The following is a 19,706-nucleotide window of genomic DNA, read 5'->3' on the forward strand; positions in this document are numbered from 1 at the left end:
CTTTGAAAATGTCGGGTTCAGGTCGGGTTCGGGTTTTGAAGAAATAAAATTTTCGGGTTCGGGTCGGGTTCGGGTTTGAACGAAAAAACAAGTTTCGGGGTCGGGTCGGGCTCGGGTTTCGACCGAAAAAAAAATTCGGGTTCCTTGTCGGCTACGGGTTTGAAAAACATCAAACCCGACCATCTCTAGTAGGTAGGCCAAGGTACAGCGCCTGAGTTATTTATCCAATCGTTTCGTTGTCAAAGAATGAATTGTATATTTTTGATCAAGCATTCTAATGAACGTATGGTTTTTGCTGGAGAACCACGGATAAATTAAGAAAAAGTGTATTTTCCTAAAAATTACTAATTTTTTAAACTTAAATTCAAAATAACTCGAAAACCGATGCCTTTAGAATGTTAACTACCAAGTGCTTTTTGATTCAAAATGACTCTCTGCATCTTTTGAAATTATCAGAATACACATATTTTGAAAAAAGTTTAAATTAGAATTTTTATAAAAAAATTAAATTATTTTTCGTTTCTCCATTCTGTACCTTTTTTAAAAAGTTGTGTATTAACGTCAAGTTTTTTAAATTAATAAAATTTAAAAAAATCAACTCTATTTTTTTTTAAATTAAAATCTAATATTATTTTTTTTTTTTTTTGTACAGTGTATATTTTTTAATGATGCATTTTTAATTCCCTACAACTCATTCTCAGACAGTTTTTCTATGCAACCAACGGTTTCGGGACTACAATGCTCCGAATAAAACCTATGCCAAAAGGCATACGCCCTTATAGAATATAACCAACTAGTTGAACGTTCCCGGCGATGCTCGGGATCAAAGGCTTCAAAATTAGGAATTATTTTTTATAATTCATTGCAATATTAGCACAACTTACTTCAAAAATATTTCACATCTTATACGTCCATCATCACTTTAAGTACTTTAATATTCTGAGAACGCACAGAACGGAAATACTCATATTGGATTGCATTTTGTGATTTTGGGCTGTTTTACAGAAACTGGAAGTCGCCATTTCGGATATCAAAATATCGTACGGTGTTCCACTTTCGGAAGTATTGAAATGGTTGGTCAAATACCACTTCTGGCTATTTTCCTGAAACCAGGAGTCGCCATTCTGGAAAATGTTGTGTGGGGTCATCCCAGTTCCGAATATACCAAATTCGGGTGTTTTTTCGGATATTCGATAATCGTTTACAGTAAAACCTCTTTTTATGTAACTTTTGAAAGAAAGAAATCGAAGTAATAAGAATTGAGAATGACCATTCATGCTTAGTTCTCCTCTATAATGACATCTAAAAAGATAACATGTGAATTTTCATAACGAAAATGTTTTCGGTGTCCAAAGAAACACGTCTGAGAGGAAGTTAATGCTTTAATCCACAAAACTACGTAGAAATTAAATAAAAATTAATGCCTAAGTCACCTCCTAATCGATGTTTAAACCAATGAAATGTGGCCTTTTTTACAGCCAAGTTTCGGTAAACGTAAAAAGGAAATCGAATCCCGTAATGTGTTTACCATTCACAAAACTACGAAAACATCAAAAATGTATTTTTTTTTCTGCTCAACTCGCACATGATCAAAACATGGATTTTGCTGCAGGAAAATATTTGCAGACGTTGAAGGAACAACGAACTTTTTATTGAAAAAAAAATCACATGTCATCGCTTAGATTTTTTATTTAGAGGCGAATTAAGCTTATGCTCAATGAATGAATGAATGCATTATATGCATTCAAATATTCAAAAAGAGTATTTTAATGTGTTTTTCTGTATGCACAAAATTATCTTCAAACATAATTCAAACATACTTCAAACATACGTAGTTTTTAAAGTAACATCTAACAGTAACAACTTTTAGCAATAAGATACCTATTATTATTTCCCAAATGTTGTTCCTGAACATTAACAAACATTTCAATGAAAAACAATTACATATCATAGGTTTGAATTTCGATTTAGAGGCAAATTGAGCCCAACTATTCATGATTTTGCATGTTTTACATAGTGTTATTTTTACTCAAAAGTCATTCCTGAACATACACAAATATTTTAATGAAAAAATCATATATCATAGCTGCAGGACAAATTGAGCCTAAAATATCATGGTTTTGCATTTTCATGTGGTTTTGTGAAAAATATTTAAAGTTTAAATAATCAGATACCTATTAATTTTTCCTCAAATATCTTTCTTCAACATCAACGAATGATTTATTATAGAAAAAATCACAGCTTTGGGTTTTGATTTAGAGGCAAATTCAGCTTAAAAAGTCATAATTTTGCATGTTTCACGTAGTTTTGTGAATAATATCTCGAGTTTTAGTAATTAGATATCTATTATTTTTCCTCAAATGTCTTTCTTATACATCTACGAACATTTTAGTGAAAAAATAATCACAAGTCATTGCTTTGAATTTTTATTTGGAGACGAATTAAGTATAAAAAGTCATAATTTTGCATGTTTCACGCAGTTTTGTGAATAATATCTCAAGGTTCAGTGATCGGATACTAAATATTTTTCCTTAAATGTCTTTCCTGAACATTGGCAAACATTTTTATGAAAAAAAACCTACATGTCACCGCTTATATTTTTGATTTAGAACGATTCAAAATGATAATAATTACTGTACACCTCAGAGACGGAGGGAATAATATCAATAAGATCAAACGTTACGGAATTCCATTTTTATATAGTAGATGGGTGTAAAAAATCTCTTCATCTGTGAAAAATGCTCAGTTTGCTAAGCCAAATACGTGTGCCAAGTTTCATTCAAATCAAAAATGGTCGATATTCGACCGCGATATTGGCGCGATTCTGCTCAGGTGAAAGAATTTTTCGACAGTAATTTTCTTAAAGAGCGTATGCAATTTGGCATTGGTTTTATTCAAATCGTTAACCTCAGAAACCGTTTGTTGTTATAACGCAACTTTTTATAAAAAATCCAGGATGGAGAAATAAAACACATTTTTTAAGGAGGGTTAAGGTTAACAAAATAGTTTCAAAATTTTCAAAATTATTTGTATCTCAATGATTTTAAACAATATAAATGGTCATTTTAAATCGAAAATGGTATAATAATCAACTTTGTAAACGCATCCGGTTTTTCAAATTATTTTTAATTTACGTTGAGAAAATTAGAAAATAAACATTAATTATATCAATTGTGGCTCTCCAGCAATAAACAAAAACAAATTCAATTCATTTTTTGACAAGGAGATTAAATAAATAATTGAGAAATTATTTATGTTCATTGAATTGTCCTAATGGCTACTAATACAAATATCTCCGGAGCAGTGACAAAAATTAAGAACGAATAACTCTATATGATAAACGGAAGTCGAAAACTAACGACACTTTGTTGAAAGCACATTGGATACCTGTGATGGCACTGTTTGAGCTATACACTGGGGTCGCTTTTTACGCGGTTGGTTTTACCGCATTTGAAAGATTAGATTGAATATATTCATACTAAACTTATTTGATACCGCGTACAAACAATCTTCCGAATCGAGTAGAAATAATCCGCGTTATTGTAAAAATATCACGTAAAAAAAAAACGCATAAAAACAACCCGCGTAAAAAGCGACCCCAGTGTAGTTGGTTCGGCGAAAGGGCAAGTGCAAAACTGGCATCCTTCGCGGGGTTCTAGTTGGAGCATGCAGGTTAATTTGACGCAGAATGGCAGGGCAGTCGACCCGGGCAACAGAATATCGGAGACGAGCATACACGTACTGTTTCCCGACTTAGCTGAATAGTATCAATCTGACGCAGCTGGCACCGGTCCTCACACCTGGTATTACGCCAGAAAAGCATTCGAAGTGCCTAACGTACAATATGGCACTGGATGTTTTCGATTCGGTAGATAGCATTGTTGTATTGAGCGCCAGACTGAAGAACAGTACTCCAATGAAGACCGAACAAGCGAACAGTAAGGCGTAACTAAGCAATGGTTGTTTCTGAAATCACGTGTCATTCGAAAAATGAGTTCTAGTTGTCTAGAAGCCTTCGTTGCGATGAAAGATATATGTTGTTTGAAATGAATCTCCGTGAAAGTGAGCATAACCATAAATTTTAACCCTTTATAAGGCCGTGAAAACTACGCAAGGAATCGACATAAACTTTAATATAACGTATTCCTTGCAGAAGCAACAACACAAATGTACCTTTGTTAAAAAATTCACTATTGAATCAATTGAAAAAATTGGTGGAAATATAGTTGCCACTGCCCGTTAACCCCGAAAACATTGGTGGCAATATAGTTGCCACTGCCCGTTAACGCCACGATGTTGCTGGCAATATAGTTGCCACTGCCTGTTAACGGCACAAACGTTCGTGGCAATATAGTTGCCACCGCTTGTTAACCCCGAAAAAGATGGAAGCAATATTTTTGCAGCTGCATTGTAAGCTTAATTTATTGAAATTATAAGAAATGGAAAATCATAGTAATTAGAATGTAACAGTAGGACTTCATTTATTTTGCATGGAGAAGATCGAAGTAAAGGATTTTTCAAGTGGTATCCAGAAAAAAAAAATGGGAAAAAATTTGAAATTTGTCGTCCAATACACCATGTATTTTAACGAAAAAACTGCATAGTCTAACACAGTAGGTCCTGAATAGGGTTTGCCATCCCGGGAACGATTTCCTTTTGATATATAATATTGATTCCCGGGATCCCGGGATTCCCGAGTTCTTCGAAAAATTTCGTAAGATTTAATATAGTTTCCCATACAATTGTGCAATAAAATTTAAGATACTGTAAAAACACGAAACTTAAGTCGTCAAAGTGCATATCACCTTTAAAGTGGGCATTATAGGGAGCAAATATTTGCTTGAAATTACGGTCAATATTTGCTAACCGTGTAATATAAAATAATTTGCTTCAATTATTTGTCAAAAACATTTGCTGTCTTATTCAGTCAACGAAAAGTTAGGCAAATAAATCCAAAGGGTTTGTAATGTTGTTATGCCAAATTAAACTATATTGTTACAAAGATTATTTTATGAAAATAAATCGCATTTTGTGGTGGTATAGCAAATATGTTCGGTAAAACATGAGCGAATCGGTTCTGCTATTTTTTAAGCAAACAGAGTTATAATTGATATTGATTATAGTGCAATACTACAGTATATATAACATAGCCCGAATAAGTATTTCGCTCAATGAAAGCAGTACCAAATATAGCAAATATTTGACTTGTTTAATGCCTGCTTAACACTCAGCCGGGAAACCAAACTGAAAGTATTGGAAATTCCAGTTTCTAATGGAATGTAGCAAGAGATGGAATCGGCGGTTTAGAAATATTATAGAAATCGAACACCAGCGGTTTTCTAGCGGACTCAAGCAAAATTTTACAGAAGGAAACTACATTATTTGGGTTTAACGGGAAATTGTCAGTGGATCTGAAGCGATTGTTTGACGACATAAAAACCCTGAACCCTGTTTTGTTTTTTAATACGTTTTTCATGCGAATTGATAACGAAATTGTATACGATTTTTTAATGCCTTTTATTAATAAACCTTGTTTGAAATCTCATTTTTGCAAAGAATTTTTTTCCATTCCCGATTCCCGGGAATTGAGATTTTTCATTCCCGTTTCCCGGGAAACCAATTTCCGGTAATATTGCAAACCCTAGTCCTGAATAGAAAGTTCCTGGTGAAAAACTTACCAATTTGTTGGATTTTCACCAAATTAAAAATGAATTTCCTAAAGACGGTCTTAAATCGCGGTTTGTGCACATAAAAATGATTTCAAAATCTATATTGTACACTTAAAGCAGTCCTAGAAAAAAACTGAACTGTTCTCAAACACCTTTAGAAGTCTTTGATTAAGCCAAATTTGAAAACAATATTCTTAGTGCAGCGAAAAATATAAATTTTGTTGGTGGCAATATAGTTGCCACTGCCTTATAAAGGGTTAAATTATTCATCCAATTTCTTTAGTGTCAAAGAATGAACTGTGTTTCTGAGATACTTTCTTTATTCTCAGACAGTTTTCCCTTAAAACCAACGGTTTCTGAGCTACAATGCTTTAAATAAAACCTTTGCCAAAATACATACACCCTTTTAGAAAATGTTGCTCATAACCCAGGCAGAAGAGCATAACAAAATCATACCTCTCCAATAACATATTTAGCTATGAGGACTTATCGTGTTATTCGAAAGATATTCACGTTTCAAACATGCATATGAAAGTATCATAAAATTTTGATATCATATCCCGCTATGCCTTTAATGAGATATTTGAGTTGATTTAAAATATCTCATTAAAAGTAAGTTTTTAGGTGAAAATTATTCGTTATTGATTATTTATGATATTTCAGCTATGCATTCTGTGTTCAATAAGTTGAAAATATCTATATCGGTCATTTTCGTGATTTTCAATGCAAATTCTTGGTTTGTTATTGAAATATCAAGCTTTGTTATTCATATAGTCTTGGAGGAACAATATTTTGGTATTATCTTATTAAGATCAAAATGAGGTGTATTTCCAATATCTGGTTGTGATATTATAATGATATTTTCTCCTGCCCGGGAAACCTGTTTTTGATACGACCGATACGGAACATATCGTCAGTTGAATTCAATACTGGCACAACTCAAAATTTTGCAGTTTTGATTTATTGATGGCAAACGATGCCAAATACTATAAAGTTTCATCTCACAAAGACCCGTTTCAAAATTCACAATATTTCCAGAAATATAAGTAGATGTGCCTTTATTGCACAAATCTAAAATATCCCTAAAAGGAAGAAAAATGAGGTTACAATTATTATAACTTGCTCATCACATGCACATGATAGACCTAAACAAGTTCAATAAAAATAGGAAGTCCTAAAATTAGAAATTTTCATGATAATGAAAAAAGAAATTTTTGACACAAATTTTCAAACGCTTTACTCGAAACTATGAGTATTGAGTTGTGCCAGTATTGAATTCAACTGACGATATATACTGCAATATGATTCTTGAGCACTTACCTGAGTAAAAAGAATCTTCTATCATTCAAAAGACTGTACTCTCCTGGTACCGTACGAAGTTCAAATATGTTTATTTTATTACAGTTGTCTTGAATATAAGTTGAATTAGTGGTTTTGCATGCGTTATCATTCAGTATTATTTTAGCGATCGGGTCTTGGGTTAAAATATTATAAACATCCCTTTTCGTACAATTTTTTGGCAAGCACTGTCCTAGTTGTAAAATCTTTGGCTGAAAGACAGTTCAAATGTTGGTTTACTAACATAGATGAATAAAGCCAAAAAATAATATTATACCAAATACATTAAAAAACATTTTCAGATTGTTCTAAAACAAAAAGCAAAATGCTTTAGACTTTTACGCTTTACAAGTACAGGTACCTACACCCTACAGTCACCAGTATTCGCGCGGATGGTTGCATTTTTTGCGAGAATTTCCCAGAAAAGGTTTTTTCACGATATGTTTGTGATGTTTTTGTTTTTCAAATCGTTACTTCAGAGTGTCAGTTGAATTTCCAGAATCAATTTCTCGAAAAAACATTAATTTCAACTGACTGAACGAAGGCATCACAGCAAAGCAATTCCATAAAAAAACGGGCAACCAATATAAACGACCAGTTTTGATTTGGCTGAATTTTTGCATAGACGTTTCTATAGACAAAAGATGCCATTTTGTGCTATTGGTTTAATTTTTTGGCACACGACTCATTTTTGAGAAGCTATTGAAAGTTGTAGATAATAATGTTGTCTTTTCGAAAAAATATACACTCTAAAAAAATTATTTATTTAAAAAAAATGTTAAAAGAAAAATTGAAAATTATTATTAAAAAAAGCTCATTTTTTATATTAAAACTACAAAAGATTACCTAAACAATGCAACCGGTCCGATCATGGAGAAATAAAAAAAAGTTTTTGAAAAAAAAATATTTTTTAAATATTTTTTCGAGGGGCATATTTTTTGGAAGGACAAAATTATTATCTACAACTTTGCCGAAGACACAATGCCAATCAAATGATCTGTTTCGACTGTGAAAATATTTTTGATTCCCCATAGAGTGTTTTATTGGATATTAAAAATATTTTTACAGTCAAAACGGTTTGTTTGATTGGCATTGTGTCTTCGGCAAAGTTGTAGATAATAATTTTGTCCTTCCAAAAAATATGCCCCTCGAAAAAAAATTTAAAAAATATTTATTTTTCAAAAACTTTTTTTTATTTCTCCATGATCGGACCGGTTGCATTGTTTAGGTAATCTTTTGTAGTTTTAATATAAAAAATGAGCTTTTTTTAATAATAATTTTCAATTTTTCTTTTACTTTTTTTTTTTAATAAATAATTTTTTTAGAGTGTATATTTTTTCGAAAAGACAACATTATTATCTACAACTACGGTACCGTAGTTTCTTTGACAAAGTTGTAGATAATAATTTATTCCTTCCATACAAAATATACGTTGTGAAAAAAAAAATTTTTTTTTTTTCAAAATATCATAACTTTTTTATTATTTCCCCATGATCGGACTTGTTGCATTGTTAAGGTAATCTTTTGAAGTTTTCATACAAAAAATTAGAATTAGATTATATTTGGAAACCCGCGTAAAAAATAACCTAGTGTTTCTGTCTTTTTTTGAGTAAAATCATGTTTTGTGAATGAATATTTTATTTTTATTTTTTGGTACATACCTCGGTCGCTATTTGATGAATTTTCATTTTTATTGACGCCACGAAAAAAATCATCTCAACAGCTTGTCCATTTTCCAGGCGATGATCTATGCTGTTTACTTGGTTTATTTCTTCGCAGAAAGATTTTGATCCAAGCCAGAAATCGTTTCCGAAAAAGGATAAACCAGCATACCGTCCGGAGGAGTCGCTAACTAAAAACATGTATATTTGAAGTATTCATTCAATATCCAATTTATATATAGCAGGTTTATTAATTATATTCGAACATGCGAATGAAATTTTTTAATCAATTTATTTTTGTTTATTGCTGGAGAGCCACAATTAACTCACCAACAGGGATCGTCTAACTACTCAGAGCTGTGCAAAAAATCTTCGTGCGTCTCGCAGATTCTTTTGCACTTCTCCAATATTTGGAAGTAGTAAGAGACGAAGGAGAGAGATTTTCTACCTGATAGTCAGAGATCGGGTGTTACTCGTTTTTTTTGCGTACAAAGCACACGCCGTTGGAAGACTGCACATTAATTTCTAAAGAGACGAGTAAGAGCAGTTCGGATTGCACTGTACATTCGTTTCCAAAGAGACGAGTAAGTGCAGTTCGCATGTCACAGCACTCTTTATCCGTCTCTTTCCGGAGATGTATCTGTGCAATTATGTGCAATGAAAGCGCTCAAAACTTGCTACGAATGTTGCATTAAAATTTGTGTAGGGCATTGGCAATTGGCACCCTTCTTTTATGCGAAACTACGCATTTTTTAATACAATATAGTATGTGGAACTCTTCCGTAGTTTCTACAGTATCTCTTTATGTAGAACAAAAGTGATTTGTCTGTTTAAGATATGGAAATATATTGAAAAAATCAACTTGGTTCCCGGATGTTGGAAAAATTATTATTATTGCGCACTACAAAACAAGCTTCTACGGTCGCTTAAATGGCTCAATCAAGTATGCAGACACATCAATATGACGTATGGGTCGTACCCCAAATTTCACCATCATTGAAGTTTTGATTTTAAGCTATAATTAGTGTTAAAATCTCATATTAACTTTGACTAATTCAATAGGGGCGAAATGGTCACTCAATGGTGGGGTGAAAGGAACACACCTTGTCTCATAAATTTATCTGAAATTCATCTCAGTAGACTTGTGAGTTTGTCTGTTTCCATAGTCAATGTTTGTTTACAGTGATGGTGCGAACATATCCGGACTACTTCGTAATAAGGGCGAATCCTTGCTTGTTTTCCAATCTAGTTTCGCCCTGATCACGAAGTCGTCCGGATATATTAGAAAACCCTTGAGACCGAATCGGCCAGAAAAAGGGACTGCAGGCAGTATTGGCCACCACAAGGCGCAAAAGGACATTCACGAAACAAGCCGCCAAGTATCACGGCATCTCGCGACAAACGTTGGCCGATTAGCTGTACTTCTACACAGTTTCAAGATATATTTTATTAGAGTGCCTGTAAATATATAGAGTGGCGACACTGCCAAATTGGAATAAAAATTATCTGTCAGTGTCATTCCAATTGAGCAAACAACCTATTAAACACGTGTGGGAAAAAAAGGATGTTCAGTGTTACCAGTGTTACCAGCGTAACTTTGGATGACACGGCGCCACTCTAGTTATATATAGGCACTCTATGTTTTATAAGTGTTGGCTCTGGCGACACTGCTATGCCAGCTACCAATATCTCCGATAAAGAAGTTTCTACCCAAAACGAAAGTGGAGCTGTCAAGCGGGCGGAAGCAGCAGACGACAATTAGGAGACGACAATTAGGAGACCAACAGCATACACGTTTCCGAGTGAAGTTGCGAATTAGTCGACTGATTGTTAGTTTTTGATGCATGGAACTAATTTGTGTTTTTCACTATTATACGTTAAACTTTTCAATTTGTGAAGAGTGTACCTTTAATTATAGATAGTTAATTCAAGTTTTGCACTGAAGACAGCTTAAAATTTTTTGTCGTTTGCCATGCTTCAATCAGCAACCAAGTTAGGGTACTAATTATGCCCCTATTCCCCCTAAGAGCCAGCAGGACGACGCAAACGGACAAAATTTTCACATAGCGCAGGCATAATCAGGGTTGCCACTCACATTTTTAAATACATTTAACTACTGCACAAGAAGTGTGAAGCTAGCTAAATTTTGTTGGTTTTGCTGGAAAGTCGAGAAACTTCGTAATCAATAATATCTTTAAAACGTCGAATTAAAGAGAATAAGAAGCCCCTGGAAAAGGAACAATTTCTTCGCTTAAATATGTGATAAACATGGGTTTTGTTGTTAACTAAATGAAATTTTAAAGTCTACTCTACAAGATGTTCTCTGACGCCAAGCATCTAACTCTTTAAGTTTAGGTGCTATCTACTTTAAACGCAATAAGCTGTTCCTTCATTTAGTGTTGTGAGATCAATTTTCTTCAATCTGTATGTTGTTCAACATAGAAGCATAGCTTTCAAAACAATAACAATGTGCGTTGAACGGTTCATTTTTCACTTTTTGAAAAGGTGTGATCCGCATCCTCATTAAACCCAGAAAATTTTTATGCGTGAAAATGTCGCAAAACAAAATCTGTATAACTACAAATTAATCTGAATATGTGGCATCACTGGCCGTGATCAAACACCCTCTCAACAAAGAGACGCACAAAGCCCAAGAAATTTTCTGAGGTAGGTGACTGCGGGTATTTCCACGGCAACTTCCGGTTTCTGGAAAACAGCCTGAAATGGACAATTCCCATTAAATATGAGTATCTCCGAAACCAGAGAGATGCACAGAAGTTAAAAATTGATCACAGACAAAATCTTGAATTTTAAGATGGTGACTTCCGGTGGCTGTCAAACAGCCGTAAATGACCAAATACCATTCGATATGAGTGTTTTGTGAAAGTGACCAAATACCACCCAATATGAGTATCTCCGGAGCCAGAATGTTGCAAGAAGCTAAAAATTGACCTCAGACACCATTATGAATTGTAGAATGGCAACTTCTGGGTTCTGGAAAACAGCCAAAAATGGCCGTCTAACCCGAGTATCTCCAGATCTAGAACCAGATAACTCGAAATTTGACGTTTCGAGAAAAACGAGTTTGAAAATTTGACCTATTTTGGTTATGACGATTCAAATGCCATTTTGAATTGCTCAGATTTTCTGAAACGCATCCTTATCATTTCAGGTCTGTTAAAGAAACGAAAAAATCAACAAAGAGCCGAGTTTTTTAGTTCTAGCATTAAACACACTTATTTTAAGTTGAGATATCTATTTTTATAATCGATGAATAACACTTTTTTTTGTAATCGTACTTCAACGAGTCTTGGATATGTTATAGAGCTCGACGCGATAAATATTATGCCATACTTAACTCAAAACCGACAAATTTCGAGTTATCTAGTTCTAGCATTAAGGGGACGAAATTCATCTTTAATTGTATGTCATGGTGGAGTCTTACCGATTTACGATTGTTAGCTTAAAGTTGTAAGTAGAGATGCACCGAATAATAGGGCTGGGAAAAAGTTATTTTTGAATATTACCGGAAATTTGGATCATCGAATAATGATTTGAATTCGAGCTTGTCCAGAGTAATTCACTTTAATTCAAGAGTAATTGGTTTTCAATTTTTTTCGTTTAATCGTCATGTTCTGTTGAATATTCGGCTATAAACTAGCAATACTCAGAGGGAGAGATATGCGAAGAGAATATTGTGAGCCAAACGAACATGTCAAAATCCAAGTCGAACGAACAAGAAAGGTAACACATTGAAAGGTATTGCAATCAGGTACAATAAAGGATATATTTATTTTCACACGTTTTTTATGTTTTATTGCTAAACAATGAATTGAGAATGCTGCAAAATTGCTTTATCATAGTGATTTTAGCTGGTGGTTCACAAACCTCACAATATGGTCAACAAAATAATGATCAATTATGGTGAAAGTATATAAAATTAAATATAAAAAATAAATTAACCACCTTCCCGGTTTTTGTGATGCACTTTATTATTTCCCAGGATTTCCACCGTCAACTTCAGACAATACTAGCACCGGTTAATCATTCATAAGTGTAATGATTTCGAGCCGTCCAATACGCTAAACATTCGCTAGAGCATCAAATCTCGCGTAATTTTTCAAAGGGACCTAAGTAACAATGACAGATTCCCTCCTCTCTCACTTTGTTCTGTTAATTACGTCGTCATTATATATATTTTCTAAGCTTTCTTCCCCTTAATCGAGAGATAATAATACTGTCTTGCTTACTATGCATTGAGTGTTATGAAATATGGAAAAAATAACATAGTTATTGATCAAAGAGAAAGTAAACAAAGAGAGTCTCTCAATGTTAGATAGGTCGCTTTGCAAAATTACGCGAGAAATGTGTTATGAACAACACACATCCGTTGTGCTGGTTCCAAAATAATACAAGAGATGCGCTAACTTTACACAATATTGATGTATTTCCGCACCATCAAACTGTTGCGTGTGTAAACTATTAGCGAATTTCTTTATTCGCACTGCGGGCAAATCTGCCGAGCAATAAAAAAACGACATCGCGATTTACGACGCAAGTAAGAAAGAGATGCCAGATTAATGTTTACGAACTAAGCACGTGCGGTGGTGGGTTGAAGCTGACAAATTTGACAGTGCGCTTCGGGCAGCGCGCCAGGTCAAAACTGGGTCAATATCGAGCGAATAAAGAAGGGTTTTGACAGCAGTTAGTGCGCCTCCAGGTCAAAACGAGGTGAGCTGGTGGAATTGAGAAATTCGCTATATGGTATTTCCAATGAATCTAATCGATTATATGATCGTTAGATTTTTAAAAATTTACTTATTTTGAGTTACGTTCTTTCAAAATTTTTTCTCGGAGATCTGGAAAAGGTTATTTGCTCCTGGCTAGACACCTTTATTTCAGAAAAATATTTCGATGATATGAGACAATACACGGGTGACGTTTCACTGCTTGTACGTTTGTTATTGTTGCTGTTTTTCAAGCTGCAAAACCAAAACACGACCATAACCGAAATCTCTTAATGTCGGCAATAATATCAAAAGTGATTTTTTGTTGTTGTATTTAGGATTGGCCCACGCGATACTAGAGCTACCGATCATATAACATTTGTTTTTCACGCTTCTGGATCCGGATTGCATCCAAGCTGCGACCGATCGAACATACATAAAGCTGTCATAAGTTAAAAACAGACTGAAATCAGCTGATCGCAACTGTCTCGTGGATTGCCTTATTACACGATATTGGTTGATATATTTTGATATTTATCGTTTATCTGTCAATTGACATCCCTCCAACGATAATTTGACATCAATGAGCTATGACTCAGATAGAGGGGTGCCCAAAAATGCAACGATCAATACTTTGTAATATTGAATATTTGAAATATTTCGTAATAAGTAGACATAATTTACAAAATAAATGACATGAATATTACTTTCCCAAATACGTCCACGTATGTATAAATCAAATATTTTTTATAGAATAAGAATAGGATGTTGCATTTATTGAACATATCAATTCGCAACTACGAAGTTGAAAGAGATTTTAAAAGCTCTTCGCACCTAGGCAAACTCTCATATGCAATTGTCAAAATGTGTGTGATGACAAAAGCAAAAATATTTCCTTCTTTTTCTCATGCAAAAACCAAACAAATATCAGCACCTTCGTAGTCGCGAATAACTTTTCTTTTTGTAAGAGCTTTAAATGTGTATAGACAGGTTTTTGAAGCACCAATGCATTAATGTAAGTAGGGTCATAGAATAAAAATTATTGATTTATATTGCTGATAGTACTTCTTATGTTTTATAACTATTATTAAAAAAATAACATACCTTGTAAAGCCCAATTTCTCTGTTGTCGTAATTGCTCTAGGTATATATCCATGTCAACAGCGCAATCATAACTAAGTTTGTGTCGATATGTCGTTGTGTTCCAAAGATGATGATCATAAAGCTCCGTAAATAAATGAAACATACTTTCCGGTATTTTCAAAATGTTATCATCCATAGATGATGCATTTCTTACACTTGCTAAATTCTCAGTTTCATTTACGTGCATATTGTGAAACTGGTCAACATATTTTTCATTTAATTCAATAATCGTTCTATTTGCGCCAAACGTATCCCTTTTATCATAAGATTTTGTGTTAGCAGCTGTCATTTTACCGACATAGGGAACATTAAATACTTCTGATTCCATTAAAACGGAGCGCTGTGTAGTCTTCAAATATTCTGGCGAAGAATTGTTAGTTATGGTTTCGTTATCGTTGAGGCCATTTTTATAGTAAGAATTTGTCTCACTTATTTTGTTAAGCGCCGCAGAAGGTCCGTTGCTGATATTGGTATGAAGGTTTGCATCTTTTAGATCTGATGTAACACCCGATGCATTTATTGCTATGATGTTGCTTACGTTATACCTTGCAAACAACTGGTACTTGTTTTTTGTTATTGCAGCAGCTGACTGGTTTTCACCACCATTACTTTCATTATTTCGTTCGTATGCGAAATAATAACCAAACTGAAGCATAAATATTGCTATATGCAGAGCCACCCATTTTACCATTTTGATAATTTCTTGACGATCAATGTATCTAAAGAATGCTAAACAAAGACTAGTTTTGGATAATCCTGTTTTGAAAGAAATAGATATAAACTTCACGAATTTAGGAAAAAATAACCGCCAAAACTATTTATAAATTCTATAATTCAAATGCACGCTAGTTTTACTCGAACACATTTCAAACAACAACTCACGACCACTGGATATACTCTGGACGACCGAAAGCGGTTAGCGTCTAAATCGTTTAAAGGTGTGCAGCTAACTAAAGTGCATTCGGTTTATGCACATGTTTCTGCATCGTAGATCTTTCGCAACCAATTTCTTAATGCTTTAGAGACCTACGCCGAGTGCTTTAGTAAAATGTATATAGTCATGCAATATATTTTGAGCATGAAAATAAAATTGTGATGATTCCAATTACTACGATAACGAGAAATAATTAATGATTTTTTTGATTTTTTAAATTATATACACATAACCTCTGTTGGTTAAACGTGCACATGATTGGAAAATATTTTGTGTGGCTCAGTTTGAAGCTCTGCATCTCGTTACCAATAGCTGCTGTATAAATGATGTAATATGGAAATATTGGATATATAGATATATTTCAGTACCATTAATTTAGAAAAAGAGTGCAGTATTTTTTCGTAATAATGATGAAAACTTTGTGATAAATTTTATTGAGCTTTTACGTGAATGTAGTAATTTTACGTGGAAATTTTGTTTGAAGACTCTATCGCGGGTTAGGGTGGCCTAATGAATCATAACGTGCAGCTATTACCCTGATGTTAAGAAAGCAATTGAAAAACGCAAACATAGACTTTCATAGTTTGTTAAAGTTTTAAATCGATATAAATACAAGAACTTCAAACATATGAAAGCATCTGGAGATGATGGGATTTCCTATATCCTCATCAAAAAAAAAATCGTAGCACACGTTACAGACACCAGTCGTCATTGTCAAGCCTCTTCCCCTGACCCTTAGCCGTAGAACGGCCTAATAGGGAGCCAACCGATGGAATTGAAGGCGGCGGCACTTTCGGTCACAAGAGTAGGTTTTTATTTTCATCGATTTCTACCGATAACAGCTATCAATTTTCAGGCACTATATGCGTTTGAATAAAATTGATCTAAGAGTACACGTGAGTGCAATTTAACCAACAACGGTACGGTTTTCACAGGTAAATGTTACAAAAAACGAGAGCAATAAAACACTGCAACGTACTTGCACATTACACACGACAGTGCTTGGCACAAATGTTTAATATTTAAAATGTCCAATTTCTTTCCTCTTTACATCACAAGAATGGTACAAAATTACTTGACCGACCGCACTTTTCAGGTTAACTACTTAAATGTTAAATCTGGTAGATTGCCTCTTAGAGCAGGTGTACCTCAAAGAAGTATCTTGGGCTCAATCTTATATAATACTAGGTGACCCGGCAAACTTCGTCTCGCCCATTTTTGTGTTTAATTTAATAATTTAAAACTTTCCAAATTCATTGATTCCTTGCGATTTTTTATAGTCTGCAAAGGTACGACGAATCGGCCATAGAATATGCTCAAAGTCAAAAGGCAAATCGTTTGAAATGATTGGTTTTTTAGAAATGACTTTTGGCTTCTGTACATCACCTCTAATCTGAATATATCCATATTGAGTGGTATTCGATCACTTTCAGCTTTTTTTTTCTGGCATCAATCTGATTCCGGAAATACCAATATTGGGAGGTGTTCAGTAATTTTGTTGTTTTCAAGAAACTGAAAGTGGTTATCTTTGAATTCATGATAGTGTACAGGTTCAATGCTTGGCTTTTATACATCATCTCAATTCTAGAGAAACATTTCAAAAGGTCTTATCTGACATTGATGCTAATCAGAGAAAAACGAACTTGAAGTTTCGTAAATCTATTTCAAATGTCAATTTCAACAAAAATAAATTTTAATCACTTTTATGACCTCCAGTGTTAAGAAAGAACATCGTCTTTACCTTCAATGCTCTTTTTAATGTTTTGAATCATTTTTCCAGGTTTTATTGATGATTTTGTTACATAGGACCTATATTGTTTTCGTTATCACATAGGCCCTATATGATTGGTCTCTTAGTAAATATTGGCGGCACATTGGTCCTTTGATTTCAAGGCTTCAAAGGCTTGATGAGAACAAATATATTTTAATGATTAACGTATGCTATTCGAGATTTATTTCCTTAACAATATTATCTATCTTCTTCTAGGGACCTTGTATTTTAAAGCAACATATTTCATGCATCAAGTTCTTCTTGAAGACCAAAATACACAGAAATCCATAAGCACGTCATCATGAAGAAAGGCGATTAGGGTGTTTTGGTCTATTAAATGACCGCCAAAGATGAGGTGGGAAATCAAATGTTAAAAGGAAACGATAAACTCAATCAAGGAGGAAAACGTCATTTGTCGTAAGATGTGTAAATATCTAATACAGTTTAATAATGAAAAAAAAAAACTGTTACAACTTAACTATTAATTTGTTTATTCATTTGAATTTATTACAATAAATTCATTAAATTTTTGAATAATATTATCATTATTATGATTATATATAATTGCACACCGTTGTCTTGGGATTAAGATCCGCCTCGAAGTGGTTAGGTAAAATTATTTTTTGCACGTCTATCTTTTCTAGCAGGAACCAACGGTTTTAGAAACGTTGCATAATATTTATCATGGTGGTGATAAAGACGATTACCAAACCTGATTGCAATTTTCGCATGAAATTTTACCATTAACAAAGAGGGAACCATAAGAAGTTGAACGGCTATTCTCGAGGCTAAATCGTCCAATCTTGAGGTGGTGACACTGACTGAAAGAAGTTCGAAAAGAAGGTCCAGGACAAGATAAACAGTTGTTTGTCTCATACTGTGGAAAAGGTGACTTTGTCAGCAGGACAGTAGTGACATTGCTGGGGATGGTACTGACTCTTGAATGACGAATTACTATCTGAAATAGTATTTTTACCTAAAATTTAATTTTTAAACTTCATAGAAATTATGGCAATAAACTTTACCTTGCAAACGAGTTGTTTGCGTGGATAGATCATTTTCTCGTTTTTTATTACCGCTATAATTTCATGTGGTTTGTAGTCTTTAGATTTCGAATGTCGTCATCAATTCTCTCAGCGGCATGCCGCGGCATCTAAAAAACAATGTAAAATATATAAACAATATAAAAATAATTCATCAACTTACCGAGATTAGATGAAAAAAACTCCATCTTCCGCTTTCCATTGCATTTTACCGATTAAGAATATTCACCAAGTTTTGCAAACAACAACTTTAAGTTCGAGGTCCAATCTGCATCTGTCAACATTTTTATTCGAATAACAGATTGGCCTACTTGCAGGAAAAACGTCCAATCAGAAAACTGAGTAATATTGTACTATTCATCCAATTGGACGTTTTTCTCCCAACCTCTGAAATTTTTATAGAAATCAAAAATCGATTTTAATTTTTAAAAACTCAAAGACATAAAGCTTTTTTACAGGAATAAGCATAAATCGGGTTTTGTTTACAAATGTCAGATTGGACCTTTTGAAATGTTCCTCGAGAATTACGAAAATATTCATATTAAGTAATATTCGGTCTTTTTCGGCGGTTTTTCCGAAACCGGAAGTCGCCATATTGGATGTCAGAATGGCATTTGGAGACAGTTTCTGACCCCTGAGCGTCATTCTGGTTTTGGTCATTTTCGGCTGTTTTCCAGGAACCATCTTACAATTCATAATGGTGTTTGTGGTAAATTTTTTGCTTGTGAAGTCATCTTGGATTACAAAATGGCATTTAGAGAAAATTTCTGGCCTTTGAGCGTCATTTTGGTTGTAGAAACACCCATATTGGGTGGTTTTTGGGCATTTTTGGCTGTTTTCCAGACACCAAAAGTCGCCATCTTAGAATTCAAAATATTGGCTGAGGTCGACTTGTGGCTTCAGTGCATCATTACGATTCCGGAAATACCTATATTAGAAACAGGAAATTTTCATCTTAAAATTAAAAATGGCGTCTGGAGTCGAGCTTTGGCTCCTGTGCATCGACCCGATCATTGTTGGCTGTTTTTCGGAAAACCTGGTTGAAATATCTGTTAAGCTTGTATGGAAGACCTGCCTCCCCATCCGGAGTACGGAGGAGTATCAAACTGGAGTATCAAACCAACATAGAAATTTGTAAGAAACCCCAACCTTCCAGAAGATGGATGGGTGTCAAACTATTACATATTTGTTATCCCTTAAAATATTCACCTACCAAATTTGGTTCCATTTATTTGGTTAGTTCTCGGGATGTGCAGAAATTTGTGTCTAATTTGTGTGAATCCCTTCCTTCCAGAAGCGGGAGGGGTCTCGAACTACCTTAGTCACCTCTCTCGGCCCCTAAAACCCGTATATACAAAATTTCCCGGCGATCGGTTCATTAGTTTCCAAGCCTATATGGATCAGACAGACAGACAGAGTT

At 34.0% G+C, this 19,706-nt stretch overlaps 1 protein-coding gene across 2 annotated transcripts in view; it reads right to left on the reverse strand.

The window, feature by feature from the left end:
- LOC129732222 (O-acyltransferase like protein) overlaps positions 1–15,482 on the reverse strand; it is an 82,655-nt gene extending 67,173 nt beyond the window's left edge. Inside the window, exons 1-4 of one of the 2 annotated variants that reach the window (XM_055692873.1) lie at positions 15,421–15,482; positions 14,500–15,294; positions 8,669–8,859; positions 6,990–7,219 (exon numbers count right to left, since the gene is read on the reverse strand). In XM_055692873.1, the coding sequence (XP_055548848.1) occupies positions 6,990–7,219; positions 8,669–8,859; positions 14,500–15,229 (1,151 nt within the window). In that variant the 5' untranslated portion in view covers positions 15,230–15,294; positions 15,421–15,482. Of the gene's footprint in view, positions 1–6,989; positions 7,220–8,668; positions 8,860–14,499; positions 15,295–15,393 lie in introns of both variants that reach the window. The other variant, XM_055692872.1, reaches the window with a different exon arrangement.
- Between the last annotated feature and the right edge of the window lie 4,224 nt (positions 15,483–19,706).

Source organism: Wyeomyia smithii, chromosome 3 (assembly GCF_029784165.1).
Source record: "Wyeomyia smithii strain HCP4-BCI-WySm-NY-G18 chromosome 3, ASM2978416v1, whole genome shotgun sequence".
Classification (NCBI taxonomy): Eukaryota; Metazoa; Arthropoda; class Insecta; order Diptera; family Culicidae; genus Wyeomyia; species Wyeomyia smithii.